The sequence below is a fragment of the Neoarius graeffei genome, chromosome 11 (genome assembly GCF_027579695.1).
Source record: "Neoarius graeffei isolate fNeoGra1 chromosome 11, fNeoGra1.pri, whole genome shotgun sequence".
NCBI lineage: Eukaryota > Metazoa > Chordata > Actinopteri > Siluriformes > Ariidae > Neoarius > Neoarius graeffei.
Window position 1 is genome coordinate 15,670,035 of NC_083579.1, and position 26,036 is coordinate 15,696,070.

Sequence of the window (26,036 nt, forward strand, 5' to 3'; positions counted from 1 at the left end):
GACAAGGGAAAACATACTGTCCCAAGCAGGGTCGTTTGACACAATAGTCATAGACCCGTCCATATCTGTGGAAGCCACCATCTATTACAATGGATTACAACACACATCACAGAATTTAACAGCAAGGAGAACCCTCCTCAACAGCAAGCAGCTATTAATAAAACAGCACTGGACAGGATTGAGAATGCAGGGAAAGTTGGCAGTCCTTGACTTTGCCGACCATACTGTCTCACACTCCATTTACAGGAACGCTGCTGTGGGGGAGGACATTCTCTGTTTTATTATTAAGGCTAGACTGCAGGTGTTGCCAACAAAATACAACCTGGCATTGTGGTATCCTGAACATCATCAGCCACACTGCCTGATGCATGCTGACCATGGCGTGCAGTTGGAGTCAGTCGCACATGTTGCAAATGGTTGCAGCATGTATAAACCACTCTATACTGCACGTTATGATCGCATTGTGGACCTCATCGGCAGTGCTGTTGAGCCACTCTTCCCAAGTATGCACAAACATTCACGCTTGATGGCGGAGTGGTTCGGCAGCACTGAGGATGTGTTTGGCAATATCCCCAACACCCCTGACATTGTACTTCAGGACATGGATAGAAAGCAGGCAGTAGTAGTTGAAGTAGGATGTGTTTTTGATACATATATGGACATGGCCTTTTATGATAAAATGGCCAAATGTCAGTCCCTACTTGCAGCTATTACCAGCCTTGGCTATTCCTGTACACTCATCGTCCTGATATTTGGTAGTCTGGGGCACGTACATAAATTAACAGTGAGTGGGTTAAGACTGGCAGGGCTTTCCAGAGTAAAATCTAAACAATTGGCGAAGTTCTGCTCGATATCAGCTTTAATAAGCAGCCTTGCAGTGTGGCGTAGGCAATGCTTTTTATACCCTTGATGTAAACCTTGATAATATTTGAATCCTGTATATGTTAATTTTTAATAGTGGGTTCAAATAAAAGTATTTATGTGTGTGTGGAGGGGGGGTTGTGTAGTTATGAAAAACCCAAGAAATCTAACTCTAGAGATTCAAGAGGTTTTCTTGGCAGTGTGTGCTGCTGTCCTGGCTGCAGTTTGCTCCTGAAAGCGACACTCAGAAGCCTTCAGTCACCGGAGTTTAAGTGACCAAAAGCTCCACTTAAAGCTCCCGTGCCATGCACTTGTGAATTGTTCTACTGTATATTATTCCATGAGATGCTTTTGTAAAGTTTTAAAGGACACTTTTTCCATGGAATAAAAACGTGTTCTATTCCCTTCTAGCGGGTTTCATTCATTTGGTTCTATAGCATGCAATATTGTTAGCATATCGCTTATCCTGCGTGTATTACGTCACTCTACCCAATGCACAATGAGTGTTGAATATGGGTTACAGCATTGCATGGTTGTTAAGACAACATGACGTCACACGTCAGAGCTGATGCGAATATCCTATGGGAAAGCTTTCTGCTGCGCATGAGCACAAGCATTCGCTGGGAAAGAGAAAGACGCACTGAACACCCGAAAGGCTACCAGAACTTCATTAGATATTCTTCACACATATTTATAAGAGAAAAACATACAAATGGACGTCGAAAAACTGGAAAAGAGGCACATCAGAGATGTAAAACTTCCAGGCTAGCAAGCGACTGTGACAATTTGGAAACAAAACATGGCCGCCAGGTTTGCTGTATAATAATAATGTATAATAATAATAGTATTGGCTGGCTCTTTGTCGTGGTATATATATTCCATTAAGCTACTCATCTTCGACTCGTTCGGTATCATGCTAGCTGAATGGAATATATCTGATAGACCACTCAATGCCAGCCAATATTATTATTATTATTATTATTATTATTATTATTATTATTATTATTATTATAATACATACAGGACATTTTTCCATGGAATAAAAACAAGTATTCTATTCCCTTCTAGTGGGTTTATTGATAGCATGCAATATTGTTAGCATATCACTTATCCTCCATGTATTACACCACTCTCCGCAATGGAGAATGAGCATGCAATATTGTTACAATATTGCACATTGCCAAGACAACATGACGTCACATGTCAGAGCTCATGCAAAGATCCAATGACAGAACTTTTCTGCTGCGCATGCGCACAATCATTTCTTAGTCCGCTGGGAAAGAGAGAGGACGAAGCTAATCTAGTGCTACTCCTCGGATTAGCTATGCTTTAATTAAACACTAAATAAATAAATTGAAAACTGAAACTGAAGACGCACTGAACACCCGAAAGGCTACCAAAACTTCATTAGATATTCTTCACGCATATTTACAAGAGAGAAACATACTAACGGACATCGAAAAACTGGAAAAGAGACACTTCGGAGATGTAAAACTTCTGTGTTAGCGAGTGACTGTGACTGTTTGTAAATAAACATGGCCATGGGGTTTGCTTCATTAAAAGCGGAAGATTTTGAGAGACTCTTGCCTGCCTGGTCGCTCTGTTGTGTGTAGTTGTCGATGTTGATTTTAAAAGTAGCTAAATAAATTACACAGGGAAAAAAATAAATAATAATAATAATAATAATAAACGGCTTGACTACACTAGTATTGGCCTTTGCTAACACTACACCGACTAGAAGGTAACTGGACTGCCGCACTAACAGCACCAAGTCACGGGTAAGCTAGTGTTGGCCTTCGCTAATGCTACTGCTGAACGCTACACCAGCTAGAAGGTAACTGGGCTGCCGCGCTAACAGTACCAAGTCGCGGGTAAGCTAGTGTTGGCCATCGAGAATGCTGATATAAAGAGAGCATGTATGTTTAAGGAGAAGAAGAAGAAGAATATTGGCTGTCTTTTTCATGGTATATCAGATATCGTCCATTCAGCTAGCATTATATTGAACTCATCTTCAACTCGTTCACTATCAGGCTAGCTGAATGGAATATATCTGATAGACCACTCAATGGCAGCCAATATTATTTAAATATTCCAAGAGATGCTTTTGGAAAGTTTGTAAGTTTTTCTTATTAAAAAAAAAGCCTTAGTTCTTTTTTTGAAGCCATTTTATTATGGTATAAAAACCTCACAGGATAAAACAGGCTAATTTTTTGGGGGGTGCTTTTAAATTTAAAGTTATGTTTGCTCTGATTGGCTAAAAATCAAAACCTGTAGGGTTTTTATACCATGTTAAAACAGCAAGAGGAAAAAAGAACCAAGGTGGAGTATTTTTCCAATAAAAACTTGTAAAACTTAACAAAAGCCTCTAATGGAATAAAATGGACAATTTTTAACAATAAAATAAAATTGATAATTTTTAACATGTCTGGCATTCCCCTTTAATATAATTTTAAAATTCCATCTACTTTAATGAGTGTTTAGCACAGAGGTAGAGCAAAAAGAAAGGGAAAAAAAAGGCTTTCACTGTTCACCAAACTACACATCACTGCCACGGGATCATTTTGCTACAATCTTAATGTTGCAGTTTTTATGATGACGTCCAGATGCTTATATACATATGAAAGAAATATTCCTGAAACTGAAACTATATACATATAATATTTACATAGCTTGTATTTCTGATCACATCCCTAACACTGGTTAAGCTAACGCAAACTAGCTACAGCTAACTGTCTCTTCCAGTCTATTACAATCTCCAGTACAGCTTTTAACGCTTGATTGATTTTTATTTATTTAAATTTTTTTGGGGGGAAAATTTTGAACGTGAGTTGGCCCAGTTCCATTTTTTCAATACTTTACAGAAGCCACCATCCTGCTCTGCTCTTACCAAATTCAGACATCTGATCACTGCAGTGTGAGTTTGTAGAGAGAATAATTGAGTCCAGTATCTCCTCACTTATCCATGTTTCTGTAAAAATTAAAGCACAGCAGGCTGTAAATCCCATTTGAGTGGCACCGCTGGTCCGTAGCGCGTCCTGTTCTCTTTCCAGCAAGCTGTGCGGAGGCGGCCTTGTTCCTGAAAGGCTGAAAGTCAGCTCGTGGTGTTTATTTCTGATCTGTAACAGGAGTTCTCTGTTGTAAGTTCTTAGTGCACACATCTTGCAATAGGAGTCCAAAAATAACCACGATATTTTCAGGGACTTCCTCAAAAATAAAGTTCAGCCGCACTTTTTGTGGATTAAATTCCTTTGGAAGTCCATGTAGACTCTGGTTTTCCATTGTGCATCTTGGAACAGCACACTTACGCTTTCCTCCTCCCATCTCCCCTCATTTTTTTCCCCCAAGGAACCATTTGCTGAATCATTAGATGGCCCCTTCCTGTCTTCTTGATTCATATATGTTACGTTTATACATATAAATGACACACTTTTTCTAATTGGCCTGTTCTGTCCACATATTATTGTTCCATGGCCATTACAGACTGGGAAGGTTGAATGTCCCAGTATGTTTCCAAGTCACATCGACATATTTAAAAAAATAAAATAAAATTTCACAGCATGGGACCTTTAACTCTTAGTGATGTATTAGGATTCTGTTGAAGGTCACAGACATTCATTGACACTTATTCAAGATCCAATATCATCTTAGCTTTACCCAGACCTCTGAATTTTGACTCTTGCTTCTGTCTGTCCTTTAGGCCCTGAATCAGTAGACCCACCAGTGCTGTATGAGATCCACCCTAGAAATGCCACCATTACCTGGTCTCCTCCCTCACGTCCTAATGGCAAACTTACCCACTACAACATCTACCAGAATAGCCAACTCATCGCCACTGTGCTTGCCAACACGACCAGCCTCACCCTCTCCAGCTTGGCACCCTACCAGCAGTATTTCATCCAGGTGGAGGCGTGCACTGAGATGGGCTGCACCCTCTCGACTAATTCACACACACTCCACACACTTGCAGCCCCTCCAGAGGGTGTGACCAGCCCTCAGCTCTACTCAGACACGCCCACCTCTGTGCTGGTGACCTGGGCTCCACCTCTGCATCCCAATGGGCCATTGGAGGGCTACACATTGGAACGAAGGCTTGTTAATGGCAGTCAGAAGATTTCCACAGTGGCCAGCATGATGTCTAACCAGACTCTTACTTATCTGGACAGCTCAGTGTCTCTCAGTCCCTGGAGCACTTATGAATATCGGGTCATTGCCACAAGCAGGAAAGGAGGCTCAAACAGCAGTCAGTGGGAAAAGGTCACAACTCGACCTTCACGTCCAGCAGGCATACAGCCACCCAAAGTGCTGGTGCTCAGCCCACAGTCTGTCCAGGTAACCTTCTGAATGTGCATAGGTAGATCTGATAGACTATAAAGACTTTCAGCCATTTTCTCCCAACATCACTCTGGGAACATCAAGCCACATTCTCTTCTAACCTTTCATTGGCAGATGAGCTATGTTTAGCTGAGTCAGTCAGTTCAACTAATTTGGTTCAGGATGAAGATCCAACAATAGTAGGTTAAAAAACGTGGGTGGGAGCTGTTTGGGTGGGTTGGCAGTTGATTGCACACTGAAATCCTGAGAGAAATCAATAATTTATTTGAAGCGAATTTCTTCTAATAAAATAAAAACCCTCGTCATATTTATTTTTTATGTTTTAGATCATTGTCCTGCTAGAAAATTTAACCATGACCTAATTAAAGATAATTGAATCAAGTACTATTTTACTCTTATGCAGTCTGAAGAAATTACGAACCCCATTTACAGAAAAGTTGAGATATTTTCCAAAATGCAATAAAAACAAAAATCTGTCATTTTTTTAATTAACGCGAACCTTTATTTAAGTGGGCAAAAGTACAAAGAAAAGATTTTCAATAGTTTTACTGACCAACCTAATTGTATTTTGCAAATATAAATGAAGTTAGGATTTGATTCCTGCAACACACTCAAAAAAGTTGGGGCAAAGGCAGTATTACCATTGTATTACATTACCTTTCCTTTTAATAACACTTTTTAATTATATGGGATCTGATGATACTATTTGTTGCAGTTTTGCAGTTGGAAATTTTGTCCATTCTTGCTTGAGACAAGACTTCAGCTGCTCAGCAGTCCATGTTGTCCGATTCTCTTCTTCATGATGCCACATACATTCTCAAAAGGAGACAGATCTGGACTGGCAGCAGGCCAGTCAAGCACACACACTCTGTATCTACACAGCCATGTTGTTGTAGTCCATGGGGAATGAGGCCTGGCATTGTCCTGCTCAAATAAGCATAGACTTCCCAAGAAGAGACATCACGTTGATGAATATGTCCCCCTAAAATCCCAATATATCGGCATGGTGGTGTAGTGGTTAGCATTGTCATCTCACAGCAAGAAGGTTCTGGGTTCGAGCCCAGCAGCTGACGGGGACCTTTCTGTGTGGAGTCTGCATGTTCTCCCCTTGTCTGCGTGGGTTTCCTCCGGGTGCTGTGGTTTCCCCCACAGTCCAAAGACATGCAGGTTAGGCTAATTGGTGGCTCTAAATTGACCATAGGTGTGAATGTGAGTATGAATGGTGGTTTGTCTCTATGTGTCAGCCCTGCAATGATCTGGTGACTTGTCCAGGGTGTACCCCACCTCTCGTCCATAGTCAGCTTGGATAGGCTCCAGCTTGCCCACGACCCTGCACAGGATAAGTGGTTACGGATAATGGATGGATGGATAAAATCCCAATATATGCCCCAATATATCAATGGTACACACACAGACAATTCGCCCATGCCGTGGGCACTGATGCCCCCATACCATCACAGATGCTGGTTTTTGCACCCTTCTCTGATAATAAACAGGATGGTCCTGTTCACCTTTGGCACTGAGAACTGAACATCTGGTTTTCCCAAAAACAAGCTGGTCATGGACTCCTCTGACCACAGCACACACTTCCACTGTCTTTTAGTCTATCTGAGATGAGTTCAGGCTCAGAGAAATCAGCAGCATTTCTGCATAGAATTAATGAACAACTTCTTCATTGTGGGCGGCACGGTGGTGTAGTGGTTAGCGCTGTCGCCTCACAGCAAGAAGGTCCGGGTTCGAGCCCCGTGGCCGGCGAGGGCCTTTCTGTGCGGAGTTTGCATGTTCTCCCCGTGTCCGCGTGGGTTTCCTCCGGGTGCTCCGGTTTCCCCCACAGTCCTAAGACATGCAGGTTAGGTTAACTGGTGACTCTAAATTGACCGTAGGTGTGAATGTGAGTGTGAATGGTTGTCTGTGTCTATGTGTCAGCCCTGTGATGACCTGGCGACTTGTCCAGGGTGTACCCCGCCTTTCGCCCATAGTCAGCTGGGATAGGCTCCAGCTTGCCTGCGACCCTGTAGAAGGATAAAGCGGCTCGAGATAATGAGATGAGATGAGAGCTTCTTCCTTGTATAATACAGTTTCAGGTTGCATTTCTGGATGCAGCAGTGGACTGTGTTAAGTGACAACAGTTTTCTGAAGTACTCCCAAGCCCATGTGGCTATATTTGTCACATTAGGATGACGGTTTCTCAGGCAGTACCGCCTGAGGGCTCGAAGGTCATACACATTCAACAGTGGTTTCCAACCTTGCCATTTACTCACTGAGATGTCTCTGAATTCCCTGAATCTTTTCACAATATTATGTACTATAGATTTTGAAAGACCTAAAATCTTGCATTGGGAAATGATCTTTTTGAATTGACTCACAGTTCTCTCGCAGATTTTGGCACAAAGGAATGAGCCATGTCCCATCCTCACTTGCAAAGACTGAGCCTTTGGTGCTGCTCCTTTTATACCCAATCATGTTACCAATTAACCTGCTTATTGTGGAATCTTCTAAAATGGTGTTACTTGAATATCCTATAAATTTTTCAGTCTTATTTTGCCTCTGTCCCAACTTTTTTCAGTGTATTGCAGGCATCAAATTCTGTTTGGGAAAACCAGGCGTTGAGTTCACAGTGCCAAAGGTGAACAGGACCATCCAGTTTGTTAGCAGAGAAGGGTGCAAAAAACAGCATCTGTGATGGTATGAGTGGCATCAAGTCAAGTCAAGTTTATTTGTATAGCGCTTTTAACAATAAACATTGTCGCAAAGCAGCTTTACAGAATTTGAACGACTTAAAACATGAGCTAATTTTATCCCTAATCTATCCCCAATGAGCAAGCCTGTGGCGACGGTGGCAAGGAAAAACTCCCTCAGACAACATGAGGAAGAAACCTCAAGAGGAACCAAACTCAAAAGGGAACCCATCCTCATTTGGGCAACAACAGACAGCATGACTATAACATTAACAGTTTTAACATGAAGACAGTTTCGTTGATGTTGTAACTCTTCATTGATGGAAACTTGAGTGCAAAACTGTTCATGACAACTGCAGTCCTAAAGTTAGCAAGTCAACTGTAGTCCTCAGCCATAAAAGCATTACTGTAAGAGTCCAGAGCGTCCTCCAGGTGTAACTTTCAACTGTCCTCATGGGGCCATCCTCCACAGGAGCGATGTGATAAGACTCCAACCAGACATAGGGCACCAGGATGGATCAAGCAGGTCCGAGGGGCAGAAGAGGTCAGCATCTCGATCCCAGGACCAGACAGATTGGGGGGGAGGGAGAGAACACACAGGTTGTTAGGTATGCCCTAAAAATGACACAAGTATTAAGTCTGTGTGGTAGGCTCGCAGAGATGAGAGTCTTGACATCAGGCATAATACACAACAATGGCATGTTAATATGGTTAAAAAATATCATGACCTGCTCTGGCTGGATGCTTGATTGGGTGATGGGCGCACACTCTTCAGCAATGATGGGATGCAGATGGGACCCTTAGGGCTGGCCAAGACAATTCAGTTACATTTCACCGGGTCTGGGACATGCGACAGAATGTCTGATGGCCAATTCCCTGCAGGCTACAATAGCCAGTCGAGGTCTCCACCCTCTCCACCAAAAGATTTCCTGTTGACTCCATGTAACTCAGAGAGACAGATTTGGGGGGAGGGGGGGGAGAGAGAGAGAGAGAGAGAGAGAGAGAGAGAGAGAGAGAGAGAAAGAAAACACAGGTTGTTAGGTATGCCCAATGTCACCTGAATAAGTAGGAACAGTATACATATTGCACTGAGTACAAGCAGGGACTCCGGCAACTGACTATGACAGCATAACTAAAAGGGGAGAGCCAGAAGGTAACACAGGCATGAGGGAGCCCCGGGACATAAAGCAGCCAGCCACTACACCGTCAACAAACTCGAGTGAGCAAGCGAGTGGGGACTGACAGCATCCATACATCCCAGTTTACCAAAACACTCTATGTCTGAGGACCCTCTAGATCTACATCTTTACCTCATAAACACCATTAACAAAAGGCTTCACTAAACAGATATGTTTTCAGCCTAGATTTAAACACTGAGACTGTGTCTGATTCCCGAACATTACTTGGAAGGCTGTTCCATAACTGTGGGGCTTTGTAAGAAAAGGCTCTGCCCCCTGATGTAGCCTTCACTATACGAGGTACCAGCAGATAGCCTGCACCTTTTGATCTAAGTAGGCGTGGCGGGTCATAGAGGAGCAGAAGTTCACTCAGGTACTGTGGTGCGAGACCATTTAGTGCTTTAAAGGTCAATAGTAGTATTTTATAATCAATACGAAATTTGATTGGGAGCCAATGCAGTGTGGATAAGACAGGCATGATGTGGTCATATTTTCTAGTTCTAGTAAGGACTCTTGCTGCTGCATTTTGAACTAACTGGAGCTTGTTTATGCACTTATTGGAACATCCAGACAGTAAGGCATTATAATAATCCAACCTGGAGGTAACGAAAGCATGAACTATTTTTTCCGCGTCATGTAGTGACATTAAATTTCTTATCTTAGCAATATTTCTGAGATGAAAGAAAGCTATCCAGGTAATGTTATCAATGTGAGTTTCGAATGAAAGACTGGGGTCAATAATCACCCGAGGTCTTTTACTGCTGCACATGAAGAAACAGAAAGGCCATCCAGAGTCACTGTGTAATCAGAAAATTTACTTCTAGCTGTATGTGGTCCTAGTACAAGTACTTCAGTCTTGTCAGAGTTAAGCAGAAGGAAATTAATAAGCATCCAGTGTCTAATGTCCTTTACACATTCCTCAATTCTATAAAGCTGGTGTCTCTCATCAGGTTTTGCAGAAACATACAACTGTGTGTCATCAACATAACAGTGGAAACTAATACAATGTTTACGAATAATATCACCCAGAGGTAACATATATAGAGAAAAAAGCAGTGGACCCAAGACAGAGCCTTGTGGAACACCAAACGTTACCTCAGTATGTCTAGAAATATCACCATTTATATCAACATACTGATAACGATCAGTTAAATAAGAGCTGAGCCAGGAGAGGGCCGTTCCCGTAACTCCCACAACATTTTCTAGTCTATCCAGAAGAATGGAATGATCAATGGTATCAAATGCTGCACTAAGGTCAAGCAACACAAGCAGCGAGACACAGCCCTGATCAGACGCCAACAGTAGGTCATTTACTACTTTAACCAAAGCTGTTTCTGTGCTGTGATTAGGCCTAAATCCTGACTGATACATTTCATGGATGTTATTCCTATGTAAATATGAGCATAACTGCTGTGCCACAGCTTTTTCAAGGATCTTGGAGATAAAGGGGAGGTTTGATATTGGCCGATAATTGGACAGCTGACAGGGATCAAGGTCAGGTTTTTTAATCAGGGGTTTGATAACTGCTAGTTTAAAGCATCAGTGCCCACAGCATGGGCAAGTTGTCTGTGTGTAAAGGTACCATTGATATATTGGGGCATATATTGGGATTTTAAGGAGACATATTCATCAAGGTGATGTCTCTTCCCGGGAAATCTATGCTTATTTCAGCAGAACAATGCCAGGCCTCTGCATGCACTACAACAGCATGGCTTCATAGACACAGAGTGCAGGTGCTTGACTGGCCTGCTGCCAGTCCAGATATGTCTCCTTTTGAGAATGTACTGTATGTGGCATCATTAAGAAGAGAATCAGAGAACACAGACTGTTGAGCAGCTGAAGTCTTGTCTCAAGCAAGAATGGACAAAAATTCCAATTGCAAAACTGCAACAAACAGAATCCTCAGATTCCGTATGATTAAAAAGTGTTATTAAAAGGAAAGGTGATGTAATACAATGATAATAATGCCTCTGTCCCAACTTTTTTGAGTGTGTTGCAGGCATGAAATTCTAACTTCATTTATATTTACAAAATACAATTAAGTTGGTCTGTAAAACTATTGAAAATCTTTTCTTTGTACTTTTGTCAATTAAACAAAGGATCACAAGAATTAACAAATCACAGATTTTTGTTTTTATTGCATTCTGGAAAATATCCCAACTTTTCTGGAAATGGGGTTTGTATTTACAAGGATAAGAATGGATGGTTTTCCTTTCAGAAAAGATTTCATGTAGAACCCCTATAGAAAACAAAAACCACTATCCTGTGTGTTTTTCATATACACAATATGAACAAAAGTCTACACACCCCTGATCATCACCCATATCTGGTTCTTCCCCGAACTTTTGCCACAAATTTGGAAGCACACAATTGTATAGAATGCTTCTATATGCTGTAACATTACAGTTTCCCTTCACTGGAACTAACGGGCCCAAACCTGTTCTAGCATGACGATGCTCCTGTACACAAAGTGAACATGATTTGCCAAGAATAGAGTGGAAGAACTCAAGGCCTCCTTATGCTCTTGTAGCTGAATGAACACAAATCCCCACAAAATCTAGTGGAAAGCCTTCCCAGAAGAGTGGAGCTCATTAACAGTGAAGGGGAATAAATCTGGAATGAGACGTTCAACAAGGACATATGGGTGTGATGGTCAGGTGTCCACATACTTTTGGCCATATAACATTACTTGAAGCTAACAGTTAAGACTGTCAATGCACACTTTCTAATATTCTTGCATCACTGTCTTCTGTTTTACCTTCCCTTAGTTAAAAGTGTTTATTCAGTTTAGAAGATACCACATTCAAAACTCTCAGAGCCTTCTAAAGCCCTCAGTGAACACAATGCACTAGAGAACCATGTAGCTGGATTCAAAGAACATCACCGCAGTCCAGATAGATTCTATTTCTCTCTCTCTCTCTCTCTCTCTCTCTCTCTCTCTCTCTCTCTCTCATTCTGTCTTTCAGTGTCAAGGATGTTGAATAGAAATGCTTACCACTTCAAACAAAATGAATTTGCATAAACTTGTGTGAATAATTCATTTCCCTTAACCCCAGGTTTATTTTAATGCTATTATTATTTTATTAATTTGGAAACCGCTCCATTTCCGTATATAACTGGATAAGAGTTCTTACACATGTAAGCGCACAAAACAGTTGTTTTCATTAGCATATGAAGTGCATTTGTTCCTGTCGAGCTGTTCGGTGCCTCCATTGTCTTTCGAGTATCTTCTCTTTTCTTGAAAAAAAAACCCTAATTATTTAATTATTTTAAGGATCCAATGTCATTCCTCCTGGATTTATGTCCAAATTTATGAAATATCACTCACTGTCGAGTATTTTCATGCAGACAGTATGCTAGGATCATAAGCACTGTATGACCATGTAGAAACTCAGTGTGCATCCTTACAAGCTGTACAAACCAATAATGAGAGGAAAAGCTGTTGTTCTATAAACAGCGTAATATCATGTAGAGGACTGAGGATTGTGGGAAGCCATTGTGCTTGTTTTCAGGTAGCTTTTTTTGCTTAGTGTGTTACAGAGATGGTCATTGCTCATGAGTACACTTATGAAAGGTAATAATTTTGAATAGTCTGTGCACGGGTTGCTGTTTATTCCAAATATACAACGCCAATTCCAGGAAAAGTTGGGACGTTGTGTAAAACTTAAATAAAAACAGAATGTGTCGCTTTTGCAAATCATGAAAACTCTATATTTCATTGAAAATAGAACAAAGATGACATATCAAATGTTGAAACAGAGAAATTTTATTGTTTTCTTTTTGTTTGTTTGTTTGTTTGTTTGTTTTAAATACATGCTCATTTTGAATTTGATGTGAGGAACACATTTCAAAAACGTTGGGACAGGTACATGTTTACAAGGTGTTGTATCACCTCTACTTTTAACAACACTGGAAATGTTTAGGAACTCAGGAGACCAATTGCTGTAGTTTTGAAAGAGAAATGTTGTCCCATTCTTGCTTGATTAACCCTCCGGGGTCTGAGGCATTTTCTGGCACTAATGATTTTAGCATGTTCTGATTCAACAAATCTAAGCAATATTTTCAAAGTCACATGACTTTTTTGTATTCAGCACAAGTTCAGCTACAATAATATCTATGGAGTATGTATGTCATGACTGTAGCTTTTTTAAAAAAATCACAGATAAATGAAGATGTTGTAAAGAGCAGTTTTAGAACCGTGTTGGAATGTGTGAAAAAACATGACCTTACCTATTGTGACGAACCGTTTTGATCACAATAGAGATCAAAACGAGGGCAGTGGGAGGGGTTTTCACTCTTCTCATTGAATGGAATGGAATTTTTTACTCTTCTCATTGAATACCCCTCCCACTGCCAACCCTTTATTCCAAAACAATAGGACATAAATTTTTTGATGGCCGGTTAATTGTCCAAATCAATGGAGCAGATTTAAGTTTTTGTGCTTGATCCATTCCTAAGACTGAACAGAATCACCTCAAGTGATCAAAACGGTTCGTCACAATGGGTAAGGTAATGTTTTTTCACACATTCCAACACAGTTCTAAAACTGCTTTTTACAACATCTTCATTTATCTGTTATTTTTTAAAAAGTGCAATCATGACATACAGACTACATAGATATTATTGTAGCTGAACTTGTGCTGAATATAAAAAAGACATATGACTGAAAATACTGATTAGATTTGTTGAAATTGACAACAACATCAGAGCATGACAAACTCATTAGTGCCAGAAAAAGACGAAGAAAAGAGCAAACAAGCGCCGGTACACATTTTATTTCCTCAAGAAGCATGCAAAGATTATTCACTACACCACACACATAATAACCGATATGCTCATAAGAAATTGAAGAAATATTTACACTTACTCAAGTTGATCTTCAGCTGGATCGAGCCAAAGTTCAAAATGACACTATTCGTCATCAGTGTCGCAGTTCTGAAGATTCGATGAACTGCTGAAATTGAATCACTGTTCTGAATCATCCGAAGCGCCTCCTGAGATTCAAATCGCCATGCCATCTCACAGCAAGTTTTACCTCCAAACAGGTAGCCTAAACTATGTTTGACAGATTTTATTCTGTTTACGGTGGGTATTTCACCATGAAAGAGAAACCAATCAAAACCGAAAGACTGAAAGGGATTATCATGCCATTACCATGTGAATAGTCTTTTATGAATGTGTAAGTGGGCGCTCAGCACTCCGATTCAGGTGTGACTGAGTAAGGTGACAAGTTTTTATGTTTCATCTAATTTAGGTAATTTAAAAACTATAATATTATTTGGCAGTGGGCACATAGGAAAGTGTAAAGTATAAAGTTTCTGTCAATATGTTTCTCATGCTTGTATGCTAAAAACTCGTGAAGATATTTATCTAAATACCTGACCTACTCATTCTAAACCTGCCGAGCTTTGCCAGTGAAGCTCTCGACTCCAGAGGGTTAAAGGATTTCAGCTGCTCAACAGTTCGGTATCTCCTTTGTCATATTTTGCATTTCATAATGCACCAAAGGTTTTCAATGGGAGACAGGTCTAGACTGCAGGCAGGCCAGTTTAGCACCTGGACTCTTTTATTACAGAGCCATGCAGTTGTAATGCATGCAGAATGTGGTTTGGTGCACTGTCTTACTGAAACTTGTCTGAACAAGAACACAGTGTCCCAGCATTTTTGGAGTTGGGGTTATATTATATTACCAGACCCGCCAACTTTTACGCATTTAGCATAGGAGCGGTGCAATTTAACATCAGAGTACGCTAGTATGAGTTATCACTCGAGAATATGCCAGAAGAGCTGCCTTTTTCTCCCACATAAAATGGGATATGAGCCAATTGACATTGGAATCTGGAATGATTTGTGCAAATGTTTTCAACTCTAATATTAACTGACACTACCTGTAAGCCACACCTCTTTCTTTTTCTCAATAAATGCATGTGAAACAGATTTATATTTTTATTGGGTTTATTGGGTTATTTTTGTGAATGTAAGCCATGTTTTACATTCACAAAAATTGGAGGGGAATTTTTTTTTTTTGAAGGCGGGTGATAATGGGGACTGGGGGCTGCTTTCCTGCACCATCCATCCCAATATAACTTCTGTTTTATAAATTCTTACTTTTTTCATGCAAAAGAACAATAGTATCAGTTTATCGTTAATGGTCGATGTAATGATGTACACATTTTGTTAGTTGAGGTTCAGCCAAAAACTGTGTGTGTGTGTGTGTGTGTGTGTGTGTGTGTGTGTGTGTGTGTGTGTGTGTGGCATACAGGTGCTATGATAAACACAGTACTGTATTTGAAAGTCTGATGAAGTAAACCATGGCTCAAAGGCAACTAATTTCACATTCCTGTGTAGCATCCTACTCAACGTACTACACATTTAATGTTTCCCTCAAATGCTGACTTACAACTGATAAAGCCTGCCACTTTCCTTCCCTTGTGCAATTCCATCAGAGTTTCATTATAGATAGTGACAGCATCATCCCTGTTTTAAATGTAAATATTGAAAAGAATATTGTGTTTCCGTGTGAAAGTCAGGCTCCTGTTCACTACAGCTGTCTCAGAGTGAGGCCTGGGATTTGGCCCTGACCTCAGACACCTCAGTGAAGTATGTAGTACAAAGGGTGGCGTCTGTAAGGCTACATGGCACATACATAAGCCCTTCCTGACAACTGACATAAACCTACACAAACACGAATAAAGGCTTACTCCAATGATAGATGTTCTAAGAATTTTTGAAGTCATGTGACATTAATTTTCCAATCAGCAGATTTGGTGTGGTGTGTTACATCATCAAACTCGTCAATGAAGTCACAAAATTAGCCTTAATGTCAGCTAATGCCTTGTGAATTAATTATGTAGGTATATTGCATGTTAGTTTTTACAAAGGTGCTTACGTAGGTGTCATGCAGCCCTATGAACACTTACCATATATGGAATAAAACAGGTGTGTGTGTGTGTGTGTGTGTGTGTGTGTGTGTGTGTGTGTGTGTGTGTGTGTGTGTTAATATAGGTCACATGGTCAGGTCCACTGATACCCAACGGAGAAATTGAGCGTTATGAGATCCGGATGCCAGATCCACGCATATCCCACACTGACACTTCAACGCTTAACTGCACTGTCTCTGGCCTTGAGCCGTACACTAATTACAGTGTGACCATCCTTGCCTGTTCAGGGGGCGGTGGCTTTGTTGGAGGCTGCACAGAAAGCCTGCCTACTCCGGTCACTACATTACCCATGATTCCGCAGGGGCTTCCGGCACTCTCGGTCGTTGCCATGAGTGAATCCTTCCTGGCTGTGTCATGGCACCCACCCTCAAGACCAAACGGCCCCAACATATGGTAATTAAAATAAGAAGACTGAATATGTCCCTATTATATAAATATATACATTTAATTTTTGGAAAATTGTTTTTATTTGTATAATATTTGGAAAGAAAAACTACACATTCAGTATAGTTAGTAGTGATATGTACAGTTTATCACCAGGTGTAGCTGGAACAGGTAAACGGTCCTTCACAGACGAGTATGACAGTAAGCAGCTAAAATGGCACAAACATTCCCCAAACACTGAATAATTCCTTAAAGAAGTGCTGCTAATGTGAGTTATATATGATACTGGAGAACAAGAGTCTACTCTGTGGGGCTAAAATACAGCTTAACAGCCTTTTGTTATGTCTCACCCTATAAGTGAGTCTGTTTTTGAGCTGATTAGGTGGTAAATAAAGCTCTGTGTTCACGTCTGACCATTAATATTCATGACCCTTTTTCTCTCCAATGCCTTGTTTGTTGAACTAGGCTTATGAAGAGCACATTAAGCCTAGCTCTCATGATTACGGGTGAAATTAGCATTACTGTCGGGTGGGGGGGGGACTGGCAAGGCTGAAACAGCAAGAGGATTGTGGGAATTGAGCAGGTTGTGATTTATTGGGCCGTTTCTCCTGCCCTCAGGTACAAGCTGCTGAGACGGAAAACGCAGCAGCCCCTGGCCTCCCGTCCCCCTGAAGATTTCAATCGCTGGTACCATGTTTACGCAGGAGACAAATTGTTCCACGAAGATAAAGGCCTTAGCAGGTGAGATTACCAAAATTAGCTTTAATGCAAACGCTGCCAGTGTGTACAAAACTGGTTTTGCGCTCCGATGCCATCTTTTTAATACTGCTCAAAGATACATTAAGCAAATAGCCAAAAGAATTAAATTGTTTTTGCACTAATCTTTGTGTGTGTGTGTGTGTGTGTGTAGCAGAGTCAAAGACATCTGCATATTACCTTCCTCTTTTCCCATCCTTTTCTCTCAGCTCTGAAGTAAATGCATGCCGTTTATTCATCTCTTTGTCTTTTGCATCACTATCCAAGAAGAATGCGATGAAAATGTCCATTAGAATAACCTCATTTAATCTAATTTTTGTTATTTTTTAATTTTTATTGGAATCATGGCATCATCATTCATGCCATCCACACTGTGGTTGTTATTATTATTATTAGTGAACTTTACAGTGAACGAATTCCCATTATTGTCAGTGCAGATTTGATGTTTGAGTGTTTGTGCAGATACACGTGGTATGAATACCAGCTGTTGGTGTACAATGACGTGGGCTATGCTTCAGGAGAGATGGCCTCAGGAGTTACTCTGGCTGGTCCACCACTCCATGCTGCGAATGCGTTGGCTCACACCATCAACCACACCTCCATTCTGCTTAACTGGACCACACCCAGTGAGATGTCTTTTTAGATTTCTACATTTTAAAGGGTTTAATGCATAGACAGATATACAGTGACTTGCAAAAATATTATCCCCCTTGGTGTTTGTCCTGTTTTGTCACATTACAAGCTGGAATTAAAATGGATTTTTGGGGGGTTAGCACCATTTGATTTACACAACATGCCTACACTTTAAAGGTGCAAATTGTTGTTTTATTGTGACACAAACAATAATGAAGATGAAAAAAAAACCAGAAATCTGGAGTGTGCATAGGTATTCACTCCCCAAAGTCAATACTTTGTAGAGCCACCTTTTGCTGCAGTTACAGCTGCAAGTTTCTTAGGGTATGTCTCTATCAGCTTAGCACATCTAGCCACTGGGATTTTTGCCTATTCCTCAAGGCAAAACTGCTCCAGCTTCTTCAAGTTAGATGGGTTGCATTCGTGTACAGCAATCTTCAAGTTATGCCACAGATTCTCAATTGGATTGGATTGGATTCTCAACTGAGGGTCACTGTCCTGCTGGAATGCAAACCTTCATCCAAGTCTCAAACCTCTGGACGACTCAAACAAGTTTTCCTCCAGAATTGCCCTGTATTTAGTGCCATCCATCTTTCCTTCAGTCCTGACCAGCTTTCCTGTCCCTGCAGATGAAAAACATCCCCACAGCATGATGCTGTCACCACCATGCTTCACTGTAGGAATGGTGTTCTCAGGGTGTTGGGTTTGCGCCACACATGGCATTTCCCGTGATGGCCAAAAGTTTCAATTTTAGCCTGACCAGAGAATCTTCTTCCATGTGTTTGGGGAGTCTGCCACATGCTGTTGAGCAAACTCCAAACATGTTTTCTTAAGTAATGGCTTTTTTTCTGGCCACTCTTCCATAAAGCTCCACTCTGTGGAGTGTACAGCTTAAAGTGGTCCTATGGACAGATCCTCCCATCTCCGTTGTGGATATTTGCAGCTCCTTCAGTGTTATCTTTGGTGTCTTTGTTGTATCTCTGATTAATGCCCTTCTTGCCCGGTCTGTGAGTTTTGGTTAGCGGTCTTCTCTTGTCAGGTTTCTAATGGTGCCATATCCTTTCCATTTTGCCATAATGGATTTAAAGGTGCTCTGTGGGATATTCAAAGTTTTGGATATTTTTATAACCCAACCCTGATCTATACTTCTCCGCAACTTTGGCTCTGACCTGTTTGGAGGCTCCTTGGTTTTCATGTTGCTTGCTTAGTAGTGTTGCAGAGTCAGGGTCCTTCCAGAACAGGTTGATTTTAGACAGACATCATGTGACAGATCATGTGACACTTTGATTGCACACAGGTGGATCTTAATCAACTAATTATGTGACTTATGAAGTGAATTGGTTGGACCAGCTCTTATTTAGGGGTTTCATACGAAAGGGGGTGAATACCGATGTACACACCAGATTTCTGTTTTTTCACCTTAATTATTGTTTGTGTCACAATAAAACAACAATTTGCACTTTTAAAGCGGTAGGCATGTTGTGTAAATCAAATGGTGCTAACCCCCCAAAAATCCATTTTAGTTCCAGGTTGTAATGCAACAAAACAGGACAAACGCCAAGGGGGATGAATACTTTTGGAAGACACTGTATAATACTGACAGCTCATTAGTGTTTGCAAGTTCTAGTCAAACAGTAAAGGGGAGCCATCACATTCTCAGATGTGATCAGTCATCTTTTCTGCTAAACGTGTTCAGCTGAAAATTTCGGTATTTTTTGTGGTATGGATTGATAGACTGTGGTCTACACTGTGGGAGTAAAATATTTAAACACATATCGGTCTTAACAACGGTTTTTACCCTGAGTTCATCAATAAGCCACGTGTGGATGGAGTAGTCAGTGTTGCATCTCAGACTGCTGCATATCACTGGATAGGCTGAGAAAAATGTGCATGATTTCCAAACTCTAAATGTTACAAGATTTTAAGAAATACTTCCACCTTGAAAACATGGGTTTTTTGTTCTTCTTCTCATCCTCTCTCCATGCCTCTCTTCTCAGCTCTGCAGGACCTGCAGGGAAATGTGGAGCTCTATTTTCTCACAGTCAGGTCCACCCAGGAAAACCAAACACTCACGCTTGACCCCTCTGTGACCTCAGTGCTGATCACTGACCTCCAGCCCAACACTGAGTACACACTCTCTCTGACCGTGTCTAATGGAGCTCACAACATCAGCAGTCCAGAGGTCACATGTACTACTGCAGATGGCGGTGAGTTAAAAGAGACCAGTAGCTCAGTTTAACAGTTCTGCTTTCCTTCTGCTCACTTTTTATACCCCCCCAAGCCCCCCCCCCCCCCCCCCGAGTGGGGGTATACCGGTTTTTACCTCTGTCTGTCTGTCCACATCTCCGTCTGTCCAAAACACCCTTTTTCTCAGCAACCACAAATCATAGCCACTTGGTACTTGGTAACAAACTTCAGCTTGGGGTTCTATACCGTGTATACCATTTTCAGATCTGTTGCACACCAACTTCCTGTTTACTGATTGAATGTATTTACGAATCATATCGCATGGATTTACAAAATTTTCATCACACTTTTCTCAGCAACTACAACACACAACTACTTGATATTTGGTCCCGAGCTTCAGCTTCAGGTTCTATACCGTGTATACCATTTTCAGCTCTGTCGCACATCAACTTCCTGTTTACCAACTGAATGTATTTACGAAACTGTAGACTTCAGAGCGGGTGGGTGGAGCACAGAAGGGCGGCAGGCCAGAACTAAGTTCCAAAAACTCTTTATTTTTGCACTTTTCAGTGACACACACACAGACTCTCCCAGCCACACGCATACACACACACATAAGCCATCTGGTTCGGGAGAGAGCCCTTCCTCTGCCCTCTCTATCCTTATATAGGGCGTGGTTGCTGGGAAGACACACAAACACAGGTTAATTCACATCAGGTGTAGTGATTCTGCCACTTATCTTCCCTGACTCCACCCTCCGGTCACAGACTGACGCTTGACCATGCCCCCACTGCCACATACCCCCACCGCCCAACTCAGGCCGGGCAGCCATCTGGCCCGCAGCCGACTCCCCCCGACGGGAGAGGAAGTCCGCCACGACCATCTGCGCCCCCGGCCTGTGGACCACCTTGAAGTTAAAGGGTTGGAGTGCCAGATACCAATGGGTGATCCGCACGTTGGCATCCTTCATGTGGTGGAGCCACTGGAGGGGTGTGTGGTCCGAACAGAGGGTGAAAGGGCGTCCCAGCAGGTAGTAACAGAGGGTGAGGACTGCCCACTTGATGGCCAGGCACTCCTTCTCTATGGTGCTGTAGCGCCCCTCACGCACTGACAGCTTTCGACTTATATACAGCACTGGGCTATCCTCCCCCTCCACCTCCTGGGACAAAACAGCCCCCAGCCCTATGTCCGATGCATCCATCTGCAATATAAAAGGGAGAGAAAAGTCAGGGGAGTGTAACAGTGGCCCCCCACACAGTGCAGCCTTTACCTCAGAAAAAGCCTGCTGGCATTGCTCCGTCCACTGGACCGGATCTGGTGCCCCCTTTTTAGTGAGATCAGTCAGCGGGCTGGTGACGTCTGAATAATTAGGTATAAACCTATGATAATAGCCAGCCAGCCCCAGGAATTGTCTCACCCCCTTTTTGGTCTTGGGCCTCGGGCAGGCCGCAATCGCTGCAGTCTTGTTAATTTGGGGACGCACCTGCCCATTGCCCAAGTGGAAGCCCAGATACCGTACTTCCACCCGCCCAATCGCACACTTCTTCGGGTTGGCTGTGAGACCCGCCCGCCTCAGCGACCTCAGGACGGCCCTCAGGTGTTGTAGGTGCCGCGGCCAGTCATTACTATAAATAATGATGTCGTCAAGGTATGCGGCAGCATAGGTGGCGTGGGGGCGGAGGACCCTATCCATCAGCTGCTGAAACGTAGCAGGCGCCCCAAACATCCCAAAAGGAAGTGTGACAAACTGGTGTAAGCCGAACGGTGTGGAAAAGGCCGTTTTTTCTCGGGATAATGGAGTCAAGGGGATCTGCCAATAACCCTTTGTCAAATCCAGTGTCGAGTAAAAGCGAGCCGTGCCTAGTCGATTGAGCAACTCATCAATATGAGGCATTGGGTACGCGTCGAAGTTAGACACCGCATTGACTTTTCTATAGTCTACACAGAACCGGACCGACCCGTTGGCCTTGGGTACCAAGACCACCGGGCTGCTCCAGTCGCTGTGGGACTCCTCGACAATGCCCATTTTGAGCATGGCCTCGAGTTCTTCCCGAACCACTTTTTTCTTGTGTTCAGGTAGCCTGTAAGGGCGGCTACGCACTACCACCCCCGGGGCATCTCAATGTGGTGCTCTATGAGGTCGGTGCGGCCGGGCAGGGGCAAGAACACGTCCGAAAATTCGGTCTGCAACTGGTCAACCTCCGCAAGTTGTGTCGGGGAGAGGTGGTCTCCACAGGGGACCGGAGAGGTACGCAATGCCAATGCTCCCTTTTGAACCTCCAGCCCCAGCTCCACCTTCTCCGGAACCACCGACACCAATGCCACGGGGACCTCCTCGTTCCAGAGTTTGAGTAGATTGAGGTGGTAAATCTGTAGCGCCCCACCCCTGTCCGTTCGCCTCACCTCATAGTCGACGTCCCCGACTCACCGTGTGACCTCAAAGGGTCCTTGCCACTTGGCGATTAATTTGGAGCTCGATGTGGGCAACAGTACGAGACTTTATCTCCCGGTGTGAACTCCCTAAGGCGCGTACCCTTGTCGTACAGGCGGGTTTGCCATTCTTGGGCCTGCCGCAAATTCTCCTGGGTTAGGTGCGTGAGTGTGTGGAGTTTTGCGCGCAGGTCAATAACGTATTGAATTTCATTTTTACTTGGTGAAGGTACCTCCTCCCAATTTTCTCGCAGCAAGTCCAAAATGCCGCGCGGCTTACACCCATATAACAATTCAAACGGGGAGAACCCCGTGGAGGCTTGTGGGACCTCTCGCACTGCAAACAACAAGGGTTCGAGCCATTTATCCCAATTACGTGCGTCCTCGCTTACGAATTTTTTAATTATATTTTTGAGGGTGCGATTGAACCGTTCAACTAAACCGTCCATTTGTGGGTGATAAATGCTGGTGCGGATCGGCTTAATACCTAATAACCCATAAAGTTCGTTCAGTGTTCCTGACATAAACGCGGTGCCTTGATCAGTCAGAATCTCTTTCGGGATTCCAACTTGGGAGATAACGCGGAAGAGCGCTTCTGCAATACTGCGTGCTGAGATATTGCGAAGAGGCACTGCTTCCGGGTATCGCGTTACATAGTCCACTAGAACTAATATAAAGCGGTACCCTCGTGTTGACCGATCTAATGGCCGACGAGATCCATCCCAATTCTTTCGAACGGGGTCTCAATTAATGGTAGGGGGCGCAAAGGCGCTTTTGGAATGGCCACTGGATTTACTAACTGGCATTCGCGGCACGCCGTACACCACCTACGGACATCGCTGCAAATCCCTGGCCAGTAGAACCGGGCCATTATTCAGGCTAGTGTTTTATCTTGCCCTAAGTGTCCAGCCATGGGATTAAAGTGAGCTGCCAGGAATACGAATTCCTGGCGGCTCTTTGGAATCAAAAGCTGCGTGACTTGCTCTTTAGTTTGAGTGTCCTGCGTCACTCTGTATGATCTATCCTTCATAATAGAAAAGTAGGGGAAGGACGGGGTGGCGTTTGGCTGGAGCATTTGACCATCGATTACTCTCACTTGGTCAAACGCATGCCGCAGAGTCTCGTCTCGTGACTGCTCTAACGGGAAATCCGCAAGGGATTCCCCGAGAGAGGGAGGAGGAGCCGGCGGCTCCTCACTCTGACACGGAGATCATGTAGACGGCTCTGTGACAGCTGCTCCCGCCAAAGCGACACCGGGACCTCCCCTTGCTGAAATATGGCAGGACCCACTCTTCGCTAAATGCCTCATTAATTCCCCGAATCCCGGCCAATCAGTCCCCGAAATTATCGAGTGGGTGAGGTGAGGATTAACCGCCGCCTTTACTCTAAATTTTTCCCCTCTGAAAAAAATGTGGACTGACACTAAAGGGTAGCTGTGAATATCCCTGTGCACACACAACACCTTCACCCCCTGTGCTCCCCCAATGCCTCATCTTGCACCAGGCTTTGGTGGATTAAGGTCTGATTACAGCCAGAGTCCACCAAAGCCTGATGTGTATCCCCTTGGATACTCACTGGTATGCGATACGCTCCGGCCCGATCGAGGGCGGCTCCTGGCGCGTCAGGGATCCGAACCACCGCGCCCACTTCCATCACCGAGCACTGCTGTTGGAGATGCCCCGGCTCCCCACAGCGCCAGCAAACCAGCCCGGGCTTTCTCTCTGCACCGGTACTCTGGGGCTCACTCACCTGAGGGGGGGGAGAGACAGACACAGAAGTGGGAAATGGGAGAACACCGCAGGGGCGGCAGACTGGCTGTGAGGGAGCCAGCCCCTGGCTCCGCGGTGGGGGAACGGGGCGAGGACGAGACACAGAAGGGGAGGGGGAGAGAGAGAGAGAGAGAGAGGAGAGAAGCGAAGAGGGGATCTGTGATCCTGCCGCAGGAACAGCCGCCAAATGATCCTCCGCCAACTCAATGGCCTGATCCAGTGACGCCAGGTGATGGCACTGGACCCACTCCGCTGTTCCTTTGGGAAGTTGTGCGATGAACTGCTCCAGTGCCACCAGATCGACGACTCCCTTGGCGTCACGGTTGTCAGCCCTCAGCCACCGCCTGCAGGCATCCCAGAGTTGCTGGCCAAATGCGAAAGGGTGGCCGACCTCCTCTAGGCGCAGAGCGCGGAAGCGCTGATGATGTTGTTCGGGGGTGCGCCCTACACGCTGGAGGACGGCCCAGCACAGGTCTGCGTAGACCAGCTGGCTGTTGGCGGGGAGCTGTAGTGCGGCCAGCTGCGCCTCGCCCGTTAGCAGGGGAGGAGGCGCGCCGCGTGCTGTTCCACCGGCCACCCCGAGGCTTCTGCGGCTTGTTCAAATAGCGTGAGGAAGGCCTCAGGGTCGTCGTGCGGGCCCATCTTCATTGGGGTGAGGTGGAGTGGGCCCGCAGCGGTGGAAATGGTGGCCCCTCCCGACGCGAGGAGGTGCCGGAACGCCTGATGATCTTCCTGTTGCGCCAGCACCAGGGCCTTGAACCGTTGTTCTTGCTCCTTTCGGAGGGTGAGCAGCACCTGGTGCTGGCTCTGTTGGGCCGTGGTGAGGGCGTGGATCAGGTCTGTGAAGGGGGAGGATTCCATGGGGATGTTCTCTTCTGTGCTCGGATCCCGGGTTTTGGCACCACTGTAGACTTCAGAGCAGGTGGGTGGAGCACAGAAGGGCAGCAGGCCAGAACTAAGTTCCAAAAACTCTTTATTTTTGCACTTTTCAGTGACACACACAGACTCTCCCAGCCACACGCATATACACACACATAAGCCATCTGGTTCAGGAGAGAGCCCTTCCTCTGCCCTCTCTCTCCTTATATAGGGCGTGGTTGCTGGGAAGACACACAAACACAGGTTAATTCACATCAGGTGTAGTGATTCTGCCACTTACCTTCCCTGACTCTGCCCTCCGGTCACAGACTGACACTTGACCACGCCCCCACTGCCACAGAAACATATAGCGTGGATTTACAAAATTTTCATAACACTTTTCTCAGCAACTACAAATCACAACTACTTTATATTTGGTACCGAGCTTCAGCTTCAGGTTCTATACCGTGTATACTGTTTTCAGATCTGTCGCACATCGACTTCCTGTTTACCAACTGAAGGTATTTACGAAACATGTAGTGTGGATTTACAAAATTTTCATAACACTTTTCTCAGCAACTACAAATCACAACTGCTTGGTATTTGGTACTGAGCTTCAGCTTGGGGTTTTATACCATGTATACCGTTTTCAGGTCTGTCGCACACCGACTTCCTGTTTACTGACTGAATGTATTTACGAAACATATAGTGTGGATTTTGATGCTATTTCAAGAAGCAAAATGCTATTTCAAAATGACAGGATGCTATTTGAAATCTCTGGGGAGAACACTGCTCTTTAGTTACGGTACTTGTTTCAGGGTTAATTATTTGTTGAAGTCAACATTCATAATAAGTGTCCTATTCCTTCGATTGCTTGCATTCTGATATAAGCAAGAGCGGGGGTATACGTAAGCGAGCAGTAGCTCACAGTTGATCTTGTTCAGGAAAGCAATGAAACTGAACAACTTTATCATTCTTCTTATCATATTGCAGATCTTGCGGAATTAACTCAGATATTTTTGTGGGTGT

The 26,036-nt window shown here is 43.8% G+C and overlaps 1 protein-coding gene across 1 annotated transcript in view; it reads left to right on the plus strand.

Moving 5' to 3' along the window:
- The window catches only part of ush2a (Usher syndrome 2A (autosomal recessive, mild)), a 500,620-nt gene that overhangs the window by 311,752 nt on the left and 162,832 nt on the right, over nucleotides 1-26,036 (plus strand). The window contains exons 40-44 of the mRNA XM_060934842.1: nucleotides 4,559-5,190; nucleotides 16,055-16,383; nucleotides 16,993-17,115; nucleotides 17,593-17,756; nucleotides 19,761-19,970. Coding sequence (XP_060790825.1) covers nucleotides 4,559-5,190; nucleotides 16,055-16,383; nucleotides 16,993-17,115; nucleotides 17,593-17,756; nucleotides 19,761-19,970 — 1,458 coding nt within the window. The remainder of the gene's footprint in view (nucleotides 1-4,558; nucleotides 5,191-16,054; nucleotides 16,384-16,992; nucleotides 17,116-17,592; nucleotides 17,757-19,760; nucleotides 19,971-26,036) is intronic.